Source organism: Oncorhynchus kisutch, linkage group LG13 (genome assembly GCF_002021735.2).
Source record: "Oncorhynchus kisutch isolate 150728-3 linkage group LG13, Okis_V2, whole genome shotgun sequence".
Lineage (NCBI taxonomy): Eukaryota > Metazoa > Chordata > Actinopteri > Salmoniformes > Salmonidae > Oncorhynchus > Oncorhynchus kisutch.
This window is the reverse complement of record NC_034186.2, coordinates 63,190,060-63,210,011: the sequence shown is the minus strand read 5'-3', so window position 1 is coordinate 63,210,011 and position 19,952 is coordinate 63,190,060. Positions and strand designations below refer to the sequence as shown.

Below are 19,952 nucleotides of genomic sequence, written 5' to 3'. Positions count from 1 at the left end.
AATATAGCCTATCCTTTGTTGATATTTCTTATAATAGGCTGTGTGGAAACTTGTATGCCTATCAAGACACCAAATTGTGTGTATAACATTGTATAGGCTACTGTTTTAATGAACAACAGTCATATGGTTCCTGCACATGATGTCTATATACAGCAGGTCTTTCTCTCTCTCGTGTTTCTTTATCTGTCTGTCAAGCGCAGGGATCATCATAGCGCATCGTCTGCGCGCAACATATCCACCGCGTTCGTATTCACTCCCACCACGCGACCCACTCCCCACCCCCGCTGCGACGCACCGCGTCTTCTAAACTAGTGGTTGCGGGAGAGATACGGGTGAAGAGGGGGAGGGGGAGAGAGGCTCGACGTTATCACAATTTCGGGGGGATATTACAGAGACTGAAGTCTGGCTTTTATATCAGAAAAAAAACATGCCAAATGGATCTGAATAAACTTGTTTCATCCATGGTAAGGATTTATATTTTCTCTTTATATCGTGTTTGCAGCGCATGGTGATAGAAGGCTACATTTGCATATTGTAGATTACATAAATATTTGTTGCCATTAAATTATTCCTTATGAGTGGTTAATGTCATGGCCAAATGGCTTGACAAAGCAATATCGACATGAACTGAGAACAGTGTTTTGGTATTCCATGTGAAAAAAATAAAACAAGTTGAATTTGATGAAAGACCAACAATAAAAAAAATATGCAATTCAACTGAACTTATTCAGATTTTATAATTCCTTGTTTCTTACCATATTTGTGTAAGAGATAAAATATGCTCTATAGCCTAAAATCCCGCAGACCAACGAACACGATTCGTTTGGCAGTTGTAATCAGATTGGTTGAGCCTTGCTATATGCAAAACTGCTACAAAAAGCAAATAGATTCAGCTGATTCAGATTTGCTGTCACAATTTTTCCATATTATAAGCAGCACATTTCTTGCCTGAGAGGCAACCCCTGGAACCTAAATCATGAACCAATCTGCATTGTCATGAAATTCTGTCACTTGGCTTATTGCGGTCCTATAAGATCAGCCGTATGATGGAATGTGGTAAAAAGAGAAGCAGACCTTCATGTTACATGTTATGTGTGTGAGAAAGGCAATACGTGCAGGGATGTAACTTAGGTCCTATTTTATTATCTCTGCTGTACTAATGCATAGGCTAGGCTACATTCAGTGTGGAGAAACATGTTTTATATCAACCGACTGTTGAAAGGGCTGTTTCTTTTTACTGGCGCAGTTACTGTTTTTGTCCAATAACCTGGAATAGTATAACTTCCCTGCTAGTTTAATATTAGAAGAAGTACGTCAGAAAACCAATTTACGTAGTGACTGGTCACCGAAACAGGTTTGAATTAGTTTTTCTTGGAGCCGATATGATAACACTGATGATGCGTCTCGGTTTCATTCAATATTACCAACACCATCACGAACTTGAATTGAAAGCATGAATTTCTTTACATTGCTTTTCTCAGTTCTCGGGAAGGTTGGCGTCCGGCAGAACGACCGAATCAGCACCATGGATAGCGACCGTAGTTTGGAATGGATTTAAGTTTCTTGCAACATTTCACATAATAGTTTCGCTGAATCTTTTGCTATTAGGCCTGTATGATATTGTAGAATTGTATACATATACACCTGATTAAGTTTCTTGGAAACAATCATATGAAACGCTTGGGAACGATGTTTGCTTGTATTACGAATTTACATTATACACAGAAACTTCCCTTGTTATTCATGTTCCCGAGAATAATCATTATACTTCTGCATTAAATGTATATCTTTAAATGTATTTCACATAGTGATATTGATTAATAGCTTATGTACTGTAGCAATTAGATGTATAGCTACTGAACTATGGGTTTTGTAAATGTTACAGAGAGCACTGCAATTACTACTCAGAAACAACAGGTTCACTAAGGGACAAGGGCATAAGACAACTATGACACGTGGATGGCTTCTTACAGGCGTTCTATGGAGGAAAAGTTAGGTGTAGGTCACATCCACCCCCACAAACCTGGAATTATGAATAATCTGTCTAGAGGGCCAATGGAGGGCACTGTCAGTGCTATATGCCATCACATCCATCGTTCCAACAGGAAGTGTGGCACACTCTGACATGCACAGCTCACCCGAGATGGGATACCAGGATGGCGGATCAGGGGGTACAACAGGGCCAATTATTGTAATGGGTGTTGGGGTGATGTCAGTTCTTGACATGGTGCAGCTGCACACCAGGGGACGGACATGTCATAGAAGGAATATTCTATTCTACTCTAGAGTACTCAGTCCTGACTGTCTCCGCCATGAGACTGTGTGTCTTCTGAGAGCAGATGGAAATGCATGACTTTAGCTGATAGTGAGTCAGTGAGCTGATAGTGAAGGAAAGAGAGAAAGAGAGCGAGAAAGAGAGAGAGAAAGAGAAAGAAAGAGAAAGAGAGGGAAAGAGAGAGTGTGTGAGAAAGAGGTCTGATGATGAACGATAATCTCTTTGGAATGGGGGTGGGGGTGGGGTGGATTTTAATAATGTTGCCCGCCTACACGTACAAATACACACACACACACACAGATTGATGTACATGTACTCAGACAAGCTTTTACACACCAATAACTAGACACGTATACAGTGCCTTTGAAAAGTATTCAAACCCCAAGACCTTTTCCACATTTTGTTACATTACAGCCTTATTCTAAAATGGATGAAAAAAAACATCCTCAGCAATCTACACACAATACCCCATAATGACAAAGCAAAAACAGGTTTTTAGAAATCTTGAAATACCTTATTTACATAAGTATTCAGACCCTTTGCTATGAGACTCAAAGTTGAGCTCAGGTGCATCCTGTTTCCATTGATCATCCTTGAGATGTTTCTACAACTTTGTTGGAGTCCACCTGTGGTAAATTCAATTAATTGGCATGATTTGGAAAGGAAAACACCTATCTGTATAAGGTCCCACAGTTGGCAGTGCATGTCAGAGATTAAGATCTGGGGAAGGGTACACATTTTTTTTTGCAGCATTGAAGGACCCCAAGAACACAGTGGCCTCCATCCTTCTTAACTGGAAGAAGTTTAGAACCACCAAGACTCTTCCTAGAGCTGGCTGCCCAGACAAACTGAGCAATCGGAGGAGAGGGCCTTGGTCAGAGGGGTGACCAAGAACCCGATGGTCACTCTGACAGAGCTCTAGAGTTCCTCTGTGGAGATGGGAGAACCTTCCAGAACCATCTCTGCAGCACTCCACCAATCAGGCCTTCATGGTAGAATGGCCAGACGGAAGCCACTCTTCAGTAAAAGGGACATGACAGCCCGATTGAAGTTTGCCAAAAGGCACCTAAAGATTGTCAGACCATGAGAAACAAGATTTACGGTCTGATGAAACCAAGATTGAGCTATTTGGCCTGAATGCCAAGCGTCACGTCTGGAGGAAACATAGCACCATGCCTACGGTGAAGCATGGTGGTGGCAGCATCATGCTATGGGGAAGTTTTTCAGAGGCAGGGACTGGGAGACTAGTCAGGATCGAGGGAAAGATGAATGGAGTAAAGTACAGAGAGAGATCCTTGATGAAAACCTGCTCCAGAGTGCTCAGGACCTCAGACTGGGGCCAAGGTTCACCTTCCAACAGGACAAACACCCTAAGCACACATCCAAGAAAACGCAGTAGTGGCTTTGGGACAAGTCTTTGAATGTACTTGAGTGGCCCAGCCAGAGCCTGGACTTCAACCTAATCAAACATCTCTGGAGAGACCTGGAAATAGCTGTGCAGTGACACTCCCCATCCAACCTAACAGAGCTTGAGAGAATCTGCAGAGAAGAATAGAAAAAACTCCCCAAATACAGGTATGCCAAGCTTGTAGCATCATACCCAAGAAGAATCAAGGCTGTAATCACTGCCAATGGTGATTCAACAAAGTACTGTGTAAAGGGTCTGAATACTTATGTAAATGTGATATTTAATGTTGTATAAATTAGCAAACATAAAAAAAAAACAGTTTTTGCTTTGTCATTATGGGGTTTTGTGTGTAGATTGATGAGGAAAAAAACGATTTAATCAATTTTAGAATAAGGCTGTAATGTAACAAAATGTGGAAAAAGTAAAGAGATCTGAATACTTTCCAAAGGCAGTGAGATGCACACTCTGTTTTAGAAACCCAGACAGACCCAGGTTTACACACAGATAATGTGTGTAAACCAAACAACAGAGATGTTATAAATGGAAAGTCAGGGAGGAAGAGCAATAAGGAAGAGACCTGTCGAGAGATGGGGAAAGAAATTTGTTATGGAAAAGCACAGACTCTTATATATTAGTAGCCTGAAATATGTTTTAAGAGGGATATCAATAAATAGTTACTGCAGACCTATTGTTGGTACTCAATACAACAACAGTATGAAATAAAAAATAAATCAACTGCTTATCAATTACCTTTTGCTGTTGTGCTGTGCATGAAATATGATGTTTTTGCCAATAGATTATCAATATTTAACGCGCGAACAATAGGAGGTTTTAGTGGATTAGTGGATGCGCTATCTACCCAGATTAAGGCATTACGTCAGTTGAAACTGCAGTGATAGATAGCAGCTAGGATGATAAATGTCATGCTATAGCTGAAACTACCCAGCCAGAAATAGCTTCTACTGCCTCCCTTATCAGAGTGGGAGTGCGAAGTGAGGAGTCTGGTTGGAAAATTGCAGGTGGATCGATGTCAACCCCTCTGTCGCTCCTGTCCTTTCCACAGCCCAGAGCAAGGGGTCAAACTGGGACACTCAGAGGCGGCGACAATCATGACACCACTGTGTGAGTTGGCGTGTGTATGTGTTTGCAGCTGCAGTAGGTCCTACCTGAATATTTTTTTCACAACCAAATCTCTATATTTTATGTAAATGGCATGTTATGGAAGGGTCCATACAATTGTTTTTGTGATTTCACATGTTTTAGAGGAATTTACCCCAAACTGCAAATCACTTCCTCATCCTCGTGTATCTTGGGGGCCCTGAAAAAATGATCAAAACACCCAAATACATCATTTTAGAAACAGCAAAGCTCTCAGTATAGTAATGCAGGTCTTTAGATGTTGTACACTTGAAGTTGTGTCATTCCGAAATGTATCCGCAATGTTATATTCCCTTTTTTGCGACTCAAGCCTTCTCAAGCAGTTCCATTTTCCGTGTAGCCTGCTGCTACAGGTAACTTCCCAAAAAAGGAAATACTGTACTAACATATAGTGTCTTCATTTTTGGGCGACTACCCCATGCTTTCAATATAAATTGTATCCCTCATTTACTCAAGTCTTTACTTTATTTAGGCAGTTAGGCCTACCTGTAAAATTGACTTTGGAGGTATCGCTGGAGTCGCAACAAAATGGAATATAGCCTAACGTTGAGGATAAATTCGAAATGACACAATTTCATGTGTATGACATCTAAAGACCTGCATTACTAGACTGAGCGCTTTGCAGTTTGATGTATTTGGGTGTTTTTGGAGCCATTCATGGTTTTTTTCGGGGGCCCATCAAGGATGAGGAAGTGATTTACTGTTAGGGTTAAATTACTCTAAAACATATGAAATCACAAAACAAATGTCTGGATCCTTCTGCAATATATCATTTACATCATTTTTTTGTTGATTGGGTTGTAAATGAAAACTTCTCATTTGACATGCCTAGATAAACACAGTATGACAGGGAAGAAAACATTTGGTGTGAATCATTGAGAGATCTCAGGGAAGGAATCTGTGTCAGGGATTCGTATGCTGCAACTATATTGGATTAGCAGCTCCATGAAGCCCCCTGAGCATCGTCATCTGACTGGAGCAGTGTTGCCAACTCCTCAGTAAGGAAAGTAGCTATTGGCTGTCCTAAAAGTCGCTAAATGACGTCATCACCTAATTTGCATAATTGGCCATGTGCATGTAATTGTGATGGACGCTGTAGGCAAGAGGAATAACGCCGTGGGAGAGACATAAATTGAGTAAAAAACACCCTAAATATGTTTAGAACTACAAATTAACTTTCTTCTGTCGATTCTTGTTTTTTTTTATGTCACAATTCCAACCCACCTCCTTTATCCTGGCTTGGGACCGGCAAAAGTGACCCAAAAGAGACACTCTGGAAGAGTTACTTAGTTTTTTATTTTATTATTTATTTATTATGTTATTTGTTTTTTTGTTTCGTTTTCTTAATTTGGTTTGGTTTTTAACCTTATGGTCCACAAGTCACAGTAAAACATTTTTAACCATAATATTTTTTACATTTTTTTGTATACAATCTAAATGGACCCAAAAGAGACAATAGAAAAAACTGTCAATGGCAATGTGAGAAAATTATGGTAACTAGTCTGGCCCTAATTGAGGTTAATTGTTTAAAAAAAATGTAAGCCAGGGCAGGATCACCCAGCGGATGGCTTCCCGCATGCGCGATTCATTTGTAGTCTGGACGCAGAAGGGTGAACATCTCCTGCACTGACTGCAGCTGGGAGGGACTGCTGCGCAAGGACTGGGCCCCGCCTGTGAGTGCTTTAGGACGGGGGTGGGGCCCAAAGCTCGTTGAGAAGAGTAAGAACGATACGTGCTTTCACGTCAGAGTCTCCAAAAGTCTCCAATAACACCAGAAAAAGTCACTAGATTTGTCGCTAGTCACTTTAAAAAAAAATTGTCGCTAGAGGGATCTGAATACTCACTAAATATAGCAACAAGGTCGCTAAGTTGGCAACACTGGACTGGAGCACTCACACTGTGCCTGTTTTCCTGGTCCATCTTGGCAGAAATGACTAGTGCCTCTGAGCTGGAGTCCATAGATCTTAGACAAGACAGCTCGCTCTCCCTCGTCTGCTGTGGGAAAAACTCTGCTCAGACCCACACAATACACCTGGGCCCGGTTTACCGACAGCCATGGAATTTAGTTTTACTAGTGTTTTAATGATGCAGCCGAATATGTAACACGCATTTCCCAAAACACCACGCAGAGTGCATCGTTGGAGCATCCTACTCTGATAGGATCGAAAGAAAGTGAGCTCTGCTCTCGGGTCAGCTTTCTCTATTAAAATCTCACCTTAATAGCATTATAATTATTTCACAATAATGACGACGGATCAGCAACAGTACCTCTACGATTGTATCCCTGAGTTGTCAAGAGTATCCCAGATGTAAATGGAAAAGGCCATGTCTGCTCTGCCTCATCTCCTGTTGTAGTGAATCCATACTGTCAAGGACCAGGAGATACATACTATTTGTCTACCTCTTTTCTTCAGCACTACAGAGATGTTTATGGTCACACATTACTTCTTCAGAGGTGTTTGACAGATAAATCCACTGGAGAAATAATAAGTAGAGCCGCAGGCTGCATTCAGATGTAGGATCTTAATTTGCCAAGGCAGCAGGTACTCTTCCGGGAGTCCAATCACAATTACATAACACAACACATTATTACACACTACTCTACCATAACATATCTACAATATGACCGTATGGCATTACAGAGGGTAGTGCGTACGTACATCACTGGGGGCAAGCATCCTGCCATCCAGGACCTCTATACCAGGCGGTGTCAGAGAAAGGCCCTAAAAATTGTCAAAGACTCCAGCCACCCCAGTCATAAACTGTTCTCTCTGCTACCGCACGGCAAGCGGTACCGGAGTGACAAGTCTAGGTCCAAAAGGCTTAACAGCTTCTACCCCCAAGCCATACGACTCCTGAACAGCTAATCAAATGGCTACCCAGACTATTTGCATTGTCCACCTCCCCAACCCCTCTTTTATGCTACTGCTACTATCTGTTTATTATCTATCCATAGTCACTTTAACTCTATCTACATGTACATATTACCTCAATTACTTCGACTAACCTGTTCCCCCCGCACATTGACTCTGTATCGGTACCCCCTGTACAGTGGGGCAAAAAGGTATTTAGTCAGCCACCAATTGTGCAAGTTCTCCCACTTAAAAAGATGAGAGAGGCCTGTAATTTTCCATCATAGGTACACTTCAACTATGACAGACAAAATGAGAAAGAAAATTCCAGAAAATCATATTGTAGGATTTTTAATGAATTTATTTGCAAATTATGGTGGAAAATAAGTATTTGGTCAATAACAAAAGTTTATCTCAATACTTTGTTTTATACCCTTTGTTGGCAATGACAGAGGTCAAACGTTTTCTGTAAGTCTTCACAAGGTTTTCACACACTGTTGCTGGTATTTTGGCCCATTCCTCCATGCAGATCTCCTCTAGAGCAGTGATGTTTTGGGGCTGTAGCTGGGCAACACAGACTTTCAACTCCCTCCAAAGATTTTCTATGGGGTTGAGATCTGGAGACTGGCTAGGCCACTCCAGGACCTTGAAATGCTTCTTACGAAGCCACTCCTTCGTTGCCGGGGCGGTGTGTTTGGGATCATTGTCATGCTGAAAGACCCAGCCACGTTTCATCTTCAATGCCCTTGCTGATGGAAGGAGGTTTTCACTCAAAATCTTTACACGGATCAGTCGTCCTGGTCCCTTTGCAGAAAAATAGCCCCAAAGCATGATGTTTCCACCCCCATGCTTCACAGTAGGTATGGTGTTCTTTGGATGCAACTTGGCATTCTTTGTCCTCCAAACACGACGAGTTGAATTTTTACCAAAAAGTTATATTTTGGTTTCATCTGACCATATGACATTCTCTCAATCTTCTTCTGGATCATCCAAATGCTCTCTAGCAAACTTCAGACGAGCCTGGACATGTACTGGCTTAAGCAGGGGGACACGTCTGGCACTGCAGGATTTGAGTCCCTGGCGGCGTAGTGTGTTACTGACGGTAGGCTTTGTTACTTTGGTCCCAGCTCTCTGCAGGTCATTCACTAGGTCTCCCCATGTGGTTCTGGGATTTTTGCTCACCTTTCTTGTGATCATTTTGACCCCACGGGGTGAGATCTTGCGTGGAGCCCCAGATCAGGGGGAGATTATCAGTGGTCTTGTATGTCTTCAATTTCCTAATAATTGCTCCCACAGTTGATTTCTTCAAACCAAGCTGCTTACCTATTGCAGATGCAGTCTTCCCAGCCTGGAGCAGGTCTACAATTTTGTTTCTGGTGTCCTTTGACAGCTCTTTGGTCTTGGCCATAGTGGAGTTTGGAGTGTGACTGTTTGAGGTTGTGGACAGGTGATTTTTATACTGATAACAAGTTCAAACAGGTAACAAATTAATAATACAGGTAACGAGTGGAGTACAGAGGAGCCTCTTAAAGAAGAAGTTACAGGTCTGTGAGAGCCAGAAATCTTGCTTGTTTGTAGGTGACCAAATACTCATTTTCCACCATAATTTGCAAATAAATTCATAAAAAATCCTGCAATGTTATTTTCAGGATTTTTTTTTCTTCTCATTTTGTCTGTCATAGTTGAAGTGTACCTATGATGAAAATTACAGGCCTCTCTCATCTTTTTAAGTGGGAGAACATGCACAATTGGTGGCTGACTAAATACTTTTTTGCCCCACTGTATATGGCCTCGCTACTGTTATTTTACTGCTGCTCTTTAATTATTTGTTATTTTAATTTTTTACTTAACACTTGTTTTTCTTAAAACTGCATTGTTGGTTAAGGGCTTGTAAGTAAGCATTTCACTGTAAGGTCTACTACACCTGTTGTATTCGGCGCATGTGACAGATAACATATGATTTTATTTAATAATACAGCAAAATAACTATATTAAAATGTATGTGTGTGTAGAGTGCGTGTGTTAGCATGTGTTTGTGAATGCTGTGTGTTTGCCTGCACAGTCCAAACTGTTCCATAAAGTGTAGTTTTATCAGTTTTCTAAATCAGATTGTACTACTTGACTGAGTTACATGATGTGGAATAGAGTTCCATGTAGAAATGGCTCTATGTAGTACTGTGCATTTCCCGTGGTCTATTCTGGACTTGGGGACAGTGAAGAGACCTCTGGTGGCATGTCTTGTGGGGTATGCATAGGTGTCTGAGCTGTGCGCTAGTTGCTTAAACAGACAGCTCGGTGATTTCAACATGTCAATATCTCTCACAAAGACATGCTGGCCCTCCGTGTACCTCTAAGGGCCCGCCGTGCTCTGTTCTGGGCCAATTGTCATTTGCCCATGTGTCTCTTTGTGGCACTTGACCATATGACAGGACAGTGGTCCAGGTGCGACAAAACTAGGGACTATAGTAGTTGTTTTGTTGATAGCGATGTCAAGAAAGCATAGTAGTGCTTTATTATGGACAGATCTCTCCCCATCTTAGCTACCTTTGCATCAATATGTTTCGACCATGACAGTTTACAATCCATGGTTACACCAAGCAGTTTAGTCTCCTTAATTTGCTCAATTTCCACATTATTCATTACAAGATTTAGTTGAGGTTTAAGGATTTAGTGAATGATTTGTCCTAAATACAATGCTTTTAGTTTTTGAAATATTTAGGACCAGCTTATTTCTTGACAGCCATTCTGAAACTGACTGCAGCTCTTTGTTAAGCGTTGCAGTGATTTCACTTGCTGTGGTAGCTGACATGTGCATTGTTGAGTCATCAGCATACATGGACACACAGGCTTTACTCAGTGCCAGTGGCAGGTCATTGGTAAAGATTTTAAAAAGTAGGTGCCTAGACAGCTGCACTGGGGAATGCCTGACTCTACCTGGATTATGTTGGAAATGCTTCCATTGAAGAACACCCTCTGTGTTCTGTTAGACAGGTAAGTCTTGATCCACAATATAGCAGGGGATGTAAAGCCATAACATATACATTTTTCCAGCAGCAGATTCTTATTAACAATTCTTCTCAGCCAATCATCAGTCATTTGTGTAAGTGCCATCTGTACATGTTGAAGGCCCTTCCCTGTAAGCGTGCTTCAAGTCTGTAGTTAATTTGTTTACTGTGAAATAGCATTGCATCTGGTCAAACACATTTTTTTTATTAAGGGTTGTTAACAGGCTTACTCTGGACGGCTGTTTGAGCCAGTAAAGGGTGCTTTCTTGCTATTCTTGGGTAGCGAAATTACTTTTGCTTCCCTCCAGGCATGAGGGCACACATTTTCCTGCAGGCTTAGATTGAATAGATGGCAGATAGGAGTGGCAATATAGTCACTATCATCCTCAGTAATTTTCCATCCAAGTTTTCAGACCCAAGGTGCTTGTCATTGTTGATAGAAAACAACATTTATTTCACCTCTTCCACACTCACTTTACAGAATTCAAAATTGTAATACTTGCCTTTTATCATTTGGTCAGTTATGTATGGAGTTGTAGGTTCATAATATGTTGTTGTTATGTAATTTCTGAATTTTCAATGAAAAAATCTTGGAAGTAGTTGGCAATATCAATGGGTTTTTTGATGAATGAGCCATCTGATTCAATGAATGATGGAGCTGAGTTTGCCTTTTTGCCCCACATTTAATTTAAGGTGCTTTTTAGTATCATTCTTTATATAATTTATTTTTGTTTCATAGTAATTTCTTCTTCTTTTTGTTAAGTTTAGTCACGTGATTTCCCAATTTACAGTACGTTTGCCACTCGGCTGTGCAACCAGACATTTTGCCATTCCTTTTGCCTCATCCCCCCAACCACAATTCCTCATCAATCCACAGGTATTTAATAGTTTTTACAATAATCTTCTTAATGAGTACTTGCTTATTAGTAACTGGAATAAGCAATTTCGTAAATGATTTAAGTGCTTGCGTGAGGATGTTCCTCGTTACACATTGCCACATTTTCAACATAGGAATCATTGCAAAACCTCTTGTATGATCACTTATACACTATTTTAGGTCATCTTTGAAACGTTGTTTTTCCTAGATATGGCTTATTATATTATGATCATTACAGCCGATGGGTGTGGATACTGCTTTAGAGCAGATTTCTGCAGCATTAGATGTGATCAATACAAGTGGATGATTTAGTTCCTGTTCTGTTTGTGAATACTCTGGTAGGTTGACTGATAACCTGAACCAGGTTGCAGGCACTGGTTACAGTTTGAAGCATTTTCTTGAGTGGACAGCTTGACGAAAGCCACTCAATATTTAGGTTACTCAGAAAATATGCAAACTTGTAATGTATTTGAGTTTTAAAAAGGCTTCTAACGTTTGTAATTTCCACTTTGACATTTCAATTGAAATGATTGATTTGCCTTAACGAAAAATGTAACAACCTCCACAAATTATAATCTGCATAATAATGAACATTTCCTATTGCTGCAGGATTATTTTACTGTGGTAGCAAACTGGCTCAAATTAAGATCCTACATCTGTATGTATACAGTAGTATCAAATCAAATCACATCTTACTCGTCACATGCTTTGTAAACAACAGGTTTGGACTGACAGTAAAATGCTTACTTACGGGCCATTCCCAACAAAGCAAGAGAGAAAGAAAATAGCTAAATAATAGAAAACTAAAACATGTAATAATAAAAGTAATAATAGATACACAATGAGTAATAATAACTTGGCTGTACAAGGACTACCAGTACCAGTTGATGTGCAGGGGTACAAGGGAAGAGGTAGATATGTACATATAACGAAGAATAAAGTGACAGATATTAAACAGCAGCAGCAGCGTATGTGATGGACTAACTATTTATCAGTATTGTGGCTTGGGGGTAGAAGCTGTTCAGGGTCCTGTTGGTTCCAGACTTGGTGCATCGGTACCGCTTGCCATGCGGTAGCCGAGAGAACAGTCTATGACCTGGGTGGCTGGAGTCTTCAACAATTTATTGATGTATTTATTTAATATTGTAGGGGAACAATATATAGAGAAAGGAGAGTCTCTCTCTCTCTGTAATTCTGAAACGCTAATAATCTATAATGGTGGTTAATCCAGTAACTGTAATAATACTTTACTACATTGTTTCAAAGGCATCAATCCACTTTGATGCAGATCATTGTGGATCGTCATCCACTTTGATGCAGATCATTGTGGATCGTCAAGTTGCCTTCCGCCCCAGTCGACAGATTGGGTCTTTAGCATGGGCAGACTAGTGTCAGACCCACAGATACGCACGCACGCACGCACGCACGCACGCACGCACGCACGCACGCACGCACGCACGCACGCACGCACACACACACACACACACACACACACACACACACACACACACACACACACACACACACACACACACACACACACACATACACACATACACACATACACACACAAACAGAGAGAGAGCTGTAGGTGGCAGCCTCGTAGCCACATTCTCAGGATAGAGAGCCTCTCCCTCAGCCCATCTCAACTCAGCACCTGTCAACTGCTTCCCACTCCACCCACGGAGTCCCCTGGCAGCGAGCCAGTAATGACAAAGTAACAACTGTTATTAAACTGCCATTGATTCCCAACAGAATTATTTAGGCAAATAGGCCATAATAAAAAGGGGTGGATGGATTAAATGTAATTGAGTGTATTGATCATAGTCTGAATGAAAGAAAGACGGAGCCCTAGCCATTGTAAGGACTGACTCCGACTCACTCAAATTAAACTGTGTTTGTAAATGCTGCACTGTTAAAATGAAGTGCTTTGTAACACCAAAACTAGCGGCAACTGAGCTGCCACCAATTTGAAGGAGACGACTTGCAGGAGGTTTGAACTTTTCAGGAGTATTGAAACACATCATCCTGATATGTTTTGAAACATAACATGGTGTGTAGTAACACCACTTAATCAAGGGTTCTGCAACACCTTGCCAGGGACTGGGAGCCCTAACAGAAAAGATTGAAAACACTATTTTGTTGTTTCGCGTCCTGTTTAGTGCAGAATTAGATACCTTCTCATTTGGTGGCGTTTCCTCTCTCTAAAACAATGTGTCAAACACATTCTGTGTATTAAAACACGTTAGGTTTACATTCAAACACCCTTTCAAACACCTGATCTCAGCTTAGGTGCATTACTTTTCATGGTTTCATTACACAATCATGGTGTTTTGAGACATTCTATTCTATCTTTTACAGTGTGTATTATAATATGCATGCTTAGGGATGGTTAGTTAGACGTCTCAATATGTGTTTCAACTCAGCCAAGGAAAGACTCTGGCCTATAATATTGTTGTAACAGAAGTCACGAGTCTCTCAACCTATTTCATGTGAGGTTGTTGGATATATTGCTACACTTAGGGGGAATGAAGAACAAATAATATCTTCCCTCTTCATTCTGGCTTCCCAACTCCCTTCCCCACAACCACCACTAACTACTTCTCTATTATACCCAGATGATTACACTCCGTGTTTCGGTTTGTATAGCCACTGTCTGTCCCCATGCTCGTTGTTCACCTGGGTTATGAAATAGAGTTGTTTATTAACATGAACAGGGCACATTGAATCACCTTAGCATAGAACTAAATATCCCAGTTGACATACGTAGGAAGCTCATTCATTGCTAGACAGCTGTTTATTTCTCTCTGCACAAGATGCATCTCCTTCTCCCCATCCAAATGGATCACTAGATCCCAAATGGTGGGTCAGGACCCACTGGTGAGCCACAGGCAACCAGTCCCTCCTCCTCTTGGGTCACGGTGAAAGTTGTGGCTGGATTTTTTTGTCGTTGTCTATTTGATGGATAATAATCAATCGTTTGAGATCATTGAAATAGATTACTTAGAGGAAGGTTTGGTAGAATGAATATTCCAAGAACATCATTATGTTGATTTTCAGTCACAGAAAAAAATATTATAATAATTAAATCAGTATTAGGAGTCATTTAAAAGTTTAGACAAGTCAATTCACCGTATATCCTGTTGGATATCAGATTATTCTTTTTTGAGTCATTTGAGTTATTTTGAGTCATTGCCTCATCTTTCTGTATCTCACACTTGCAGATAATTTCACTTTCAAGCACCAAATTATTAATTATTCACTGTTTTACATATTACCATGTTACTGCAGCAGGAAGTTGCTCTTTTGCTGATGGGGAGGCAAAAAGTCCAAGTCATGCATAGTTAATTCTCTGCAAAGTCAAACTTTATTCAACTCTGCATAGTTTAAGAATACCAGGAAAGTTAGTAAAATAAGCCAATCTTAGCATAGTGCGGTCAAGGATCAGTATCATGCATTCACCAATCATGGCAGAGATGTTGTCAATCTTGAGGGAGAAAAAACGCTTTCCCTTTGAAAAAGATTGTCTAAAATGTTTTTGTTACACCAGATGGGTGCTGCATCTTGTTGTCATTTCACCTCATGAGATGGCTATCCAGACACTCCCTGTCTTGCTCTTACAGACACACTTCATATCAAAGGCTTCAATTGCAGTCACTCTGAGATGGCATTGGTAATGCAGTATAACTGTTGTACTGCTGCATACTAGACATTAGATATATGCATAGACCAACCAAACTAAACATCTTAACCACCTTTTAGCACTGCCTGTCTGTACTGTACGTTTAGAATTCTGACATCACTTTGTTTTTCATCACAGGTTCACCAACTTCGTCTTGAAGATGGCCAGTCAGCGCTAAGCTAACTAGCTGGGTGTAGCAGATTTGACTGGAAGAAGAGGTGCCAAAGGTACCATGGGAGATGGAGGAGCCCTCCATACGGAGGGGAACGCCCTTCTCAAAGCCGTCTTCCAGGGCAAGCTGCGACTGACCCGGCTCCTCCTGGAAGGGGGTGCCTACATCAACGAAGGCAACGAGCGGGGCGAGACCCCCATCTCTGCTGCCTGCCTGGCTGGCTACGAGGACCCCCAGAGCCGCCAGAGGATGGTGCGCTACCTCCTGGAGAAAGGAGCCGATCCCAACATCCCAGACAAGTCTGGGCGGACCTCCCTGATGCATGCCTGTGTCGAGCAGGCGGGCAAAGAGGTGGTGTCCTTGCTCCTAGAGAATGGAGCTGACCCCAGCCTCAAGGACTACACAGGCTCCTCCGCCCTGGTCCATGCCATCAACAGGGGTGACAGAGACACCCTCCAGGTCCTGCTGGACGCATGCAAGGCCAAGGGCAAGGAGGTAATCATCATCACCACCGACACGTCACCCTCGGGCACCAAGAAGACCAAGCAGTATCTCAACTCCCCCCCATCACCAGGGGTGGTGGACAAGCTCTCGCCCGTAGCCTGCATGTCGCCCTCAGAGGTGGCAATCCAGACCTCCAATTCCCCAGCAGCAGAGAAGGTTGAGGAGGAGGACAGTATCTTCAGCTTTGCGCTGACATCAGCCTTACCCCTACCCTCCACTAGAACCCTAGGGGAGAAAAGGCCGCCTCCCCGCAAACTCCTGAAGAGGCTCAACTCTGAGCCTTGGGGGCTGGTAGCACCTTCAGTGCTCAGCAGGGTCCCACAGGAGAGGGTTGATGGTGGACTGGAGGAGGAAGGTGGAGGTAGGATCATCACTGAGATGAATGGTCTGTCAATCTCGGGTCCTGGCAGGCCTCTCCTGTCTCGTCGGCACAGCATCGAAACACATGACCCCTGCTCGCCCAAACTCATTGACCGATCCTGCTCAGAGGACTGCGCAGCCCTTTGTAGCTCCTCCTGGGCCGACAAGGTCCAACAGCACCAGATCCTGTACCGCAGGAACACCGCGCCGGAGTCTCAGGAAAATGCAGGCGGACCAGGGGGGGTGGCTTCACGCACCCTGACTCACCCCAAACTTACACGTATGGAGCACTATGAGTCAGACACACACCTGTGTCCTGAGTCCATCCCTGGATCTCCAGACTCGGGGCGCGTGTCTGTGGAGCGGAGGAAGTACAACGCCTCGCCCCTCTCTCTTCTCACCACCTCCTCCCGGGAGTCCCTTGAGAGCATCCCCAATTCTATCTCCCCCATCACCATGCGCAGACGGCCCCCAGGCCTCCTGGAGCGCAGAGGCTCAGGCACCCTCCTCTTGGACCACATCTCCCACACCCGCCCTGGGTTCTTGCCCCCACTCAATGTCAACCCCCACCGGCCAATCCCAGACATCCGGGCCAATGGCAAGCCCACTTCCCCTGTCCACTCTGGTCCCAAGATCCTGGTTCCAGTTGCCCCTGCCTCACCCAAGAGAGGCCCAGACTTCAAGATGAAGAAGAAACTGACGAGGAGGCACTCCATGCAGACGGAACAGATGAAGCAGCTCTCCACCTTCCAGGAGATCCTGACAGAGAAGGTCATTGAGTCCAACGGGGACTGAGACTTATAAGGACATGTGAGGGTACAGTGGTGGATCAATTAGTCTATCTAATTAGTCCATCATTATCCTCAACCAGTGCTTAAACCAGGACTACTAACGTGAATTTGGCTCATTCAGAGTGAGACCTCAGTCCCATCCTTGTTCTGTGTCAAGTGCAGATGGTTATTTTTATTTTTAGGTGACCTATTTTAATTTGTTGTGTTTCCTTTCTGTGCTGTCACAGAAAGCTGGTTGATTGAGTAATACGGTATACAGCAGATGTTCTTTTAATTTCTCCTCAAATGATTTATTAATATACCATTTGCAGTCAACAGAAATAGAAACGTATTTCTGTGTTTTTAGATGTTTACACACTGCAAAATGTGCGCCAATGTCATGCCCATTGTTCCGTGTGCTGAATACATTTTCTTCCCTTCTGAAATCAGTCACCCTATCTATCTATGACACTTTAAGTCGAAAGAAAAAAATCAACAGTAGAGATGCTAGCAACAGCTTACCTTGTCATTCTGAATGCCCTGTCTTCCCGATTTTCAATTCTTGCGTTAGCTGCTTTAAAACGTCAAACTTCAATCCTAAAATGCTCTCATGTTGATGGGTTTGTTTGGGGGAGAATAATGCTGCATTCCATGAAATAGTTTTCAAGACATATTGCCTGAAGATTTCACTGTCATTGTATTGTTGCTGTTATCTACTTTCACTGTATTTATTTGCCTTTACTTTTTAATCACTTGAGATTTTGTGTTTTAGAGAGCTATTTAGCTATATGGTCTAACCACACGCCTGACTTACCCTGACAACTACAGTGGGATCAACATGTGGGACTCTTTATGAGTATCACACTGTAATAATGTTATTATCAATTGATAAAAAAAATTAAAAAATTAAAAAGTCAATTGAGGTGCAATTCATTTCATACAAAATTCCAAAGAAATCCCATGAAAGCATGTTTGTTTACATTGGAGTGTGTGAATACTGTTAGATGGCTTTTAGAAGAATTAACCTCAAATAATTGCACATTGATGCTGTGCGTTTCCATATGGAAAGAGCTCCTAGCACATATTAACTGTAAATAATGTAAAGATAAGACAAACCTAATTTGCTTAAGAAATATGTCCATGTGCAATATGCTGTACTGTAATGTCAATGGATTTACTTCATCTATGGTGGATGTCAAGTTGTCTTTACAAATTGTACATTAAAAGCAATCTGAAGCACTTCTTAACATTTACTGTACACAGATTTGCTGAAAGGTAGAGTTTTAGGCTCACAGAACTAACATTTACAGTTACTTACACATTTAGATTGTCACTTGAGATTTAAGAGAAAAAAAGTTAGAAAATGCTTACCGAGCTTACAATGTGACCGCTTGTCCCGCTTCCATTTGGAATATTTCTGTCTTTAATGAAATAATGTTTATGTGCTACAAGGTTTAATATTGACCTCCTGTCGATTGAACTGTAATGTAGGTTACTTGAAGTTTAAGAGAAATACAAACAAAAAATACATATTTTTGTATGCCTGTTAGGAAATAGCAAAGTCAATTCTAATATGTAATCTATTTTCACGTTTGAACTTGATTGTAATTTGATTGTGAAATAAACATTTGTTAAATGTTCGTAAGTGAATTATAACAACCTTTAGTTGTCATGTGTCTTTAATATGAGATTTGTCATGTCAATTTGACTTAAGAAGTGTAATCATAAAATGTATAATACTGTACTTTCAGTATCAAGAATCAACCAATCTCCATTCGTTTGGATATTTGTTCAAAAAAAATGATATGCTTCATTTTCTGTGATGGCAAGAATCACAGGGTGCAGAACACTTTCCATACTAGTCGTAGGTATTGGGTATTCAGTACAGGTTCCATACTAGTCGTAGCTATTGGGTATTCAGTACAGGTTCCATACTAGTCGTAGCTATTGGGTATTCAGTACAGGTTCCATACTAGTCGTAGCTATTGGGTATTCAGTACAGGTTCCATACTAGTCGTAGGTATTGGGTATTCAGTACAGGTTCCATACTAGTCATAGGTATTGGGTATTCAGTACAGGTTCCATACTAGTCGTAGGTATTGGGTATTCAGTACAGGTTCCATACTAGTCGTAGGTATTGGGTATTCAGTACAGGTTCCATACTAGTCGTAGGTATTAGGTATTCAGTACAGGTTCCATACTAGTCGTGGGTATTGGGTATTCAGTACAGGTTCCATACTAGTCGTAGGTATTGGGTATTCAGTACAGGTTCCATACTAGTCGTAGGTATTGGGTATTCAGTACAGGTTCCATACTAGTCGTAGGTATTGGGTATTCAGTACAGGTTCCATACTAGTCGTAGGTATTGGGTATTCAGTACAGGTTCCATACTAGTCGTAGGTATTGGGTATTCAGTACAGGTTCCATACTAGTCGTAGGTATTGGGTATTCAGTACAGGTTCCATACTAGTCGTAGGTATTGGGTATTCAGTACAGGTTCCATACTAGTCGTAGGTATTGGGTATTCAGTACAGGTTCCATACTAGTCATAGGTATTGGGTATTCAGTACAGGTTCCATACTAGTCGTAGGTATTGGGTATTCAGTACAGGCTCCATACTAGTCGTAGGTATTGGGTATTCAGTACAGGTTTGAGACTATTGTCCAGCATGAAGGACAAAATCATCTCTTAATTGAGCAAAATATCCACCACGACCAATATTGATTAGAAGCCTGCCTGACTCTGCTGCACATGGCGGGAAGTATTTATTTTAGCCAGAAGTGACCTCCACACATTCATCTGTTAAACAAGATGCACTCCAGCACAGGTGGAAGATGTCTTCTTTGGCAAAGGCCTGGAGGAGGGACTTTAGATTGCGTCATCATAGGC

The 19,952-nt window shown here is 41.8% G+C and overlaps 1 protein-coding gene across 1 annotated transcript; it reads left to right on the top strand.

Annotated features, from left to right (window-relative positions):
- The first annotated feature begins 208 nt into the window (after positions 1–208).
- Positions 209–18,722, top strand: LOC109901453 (ankyrin repeat domain-containing protein 34A-like). Its single transcript, XM_020497452.2, has 2 exons — positions 209–464; positions 15,396–18,722. The coding sequence occupies exon 2, from the start codon at positions 15,490–15,492 to the stop codon at positions 17,086–17,088; it is 1,599 nt and encodes a 532-aa protein (XP_020353041.1). The 5' UTR covers positions 209–464; positions 15,396–15,489; the 3' UTR covers positions 17,089–18,722.
- The last annotated feature ends 1,230 nt before the right edge of the window (positions 18,723–19,952 follow it).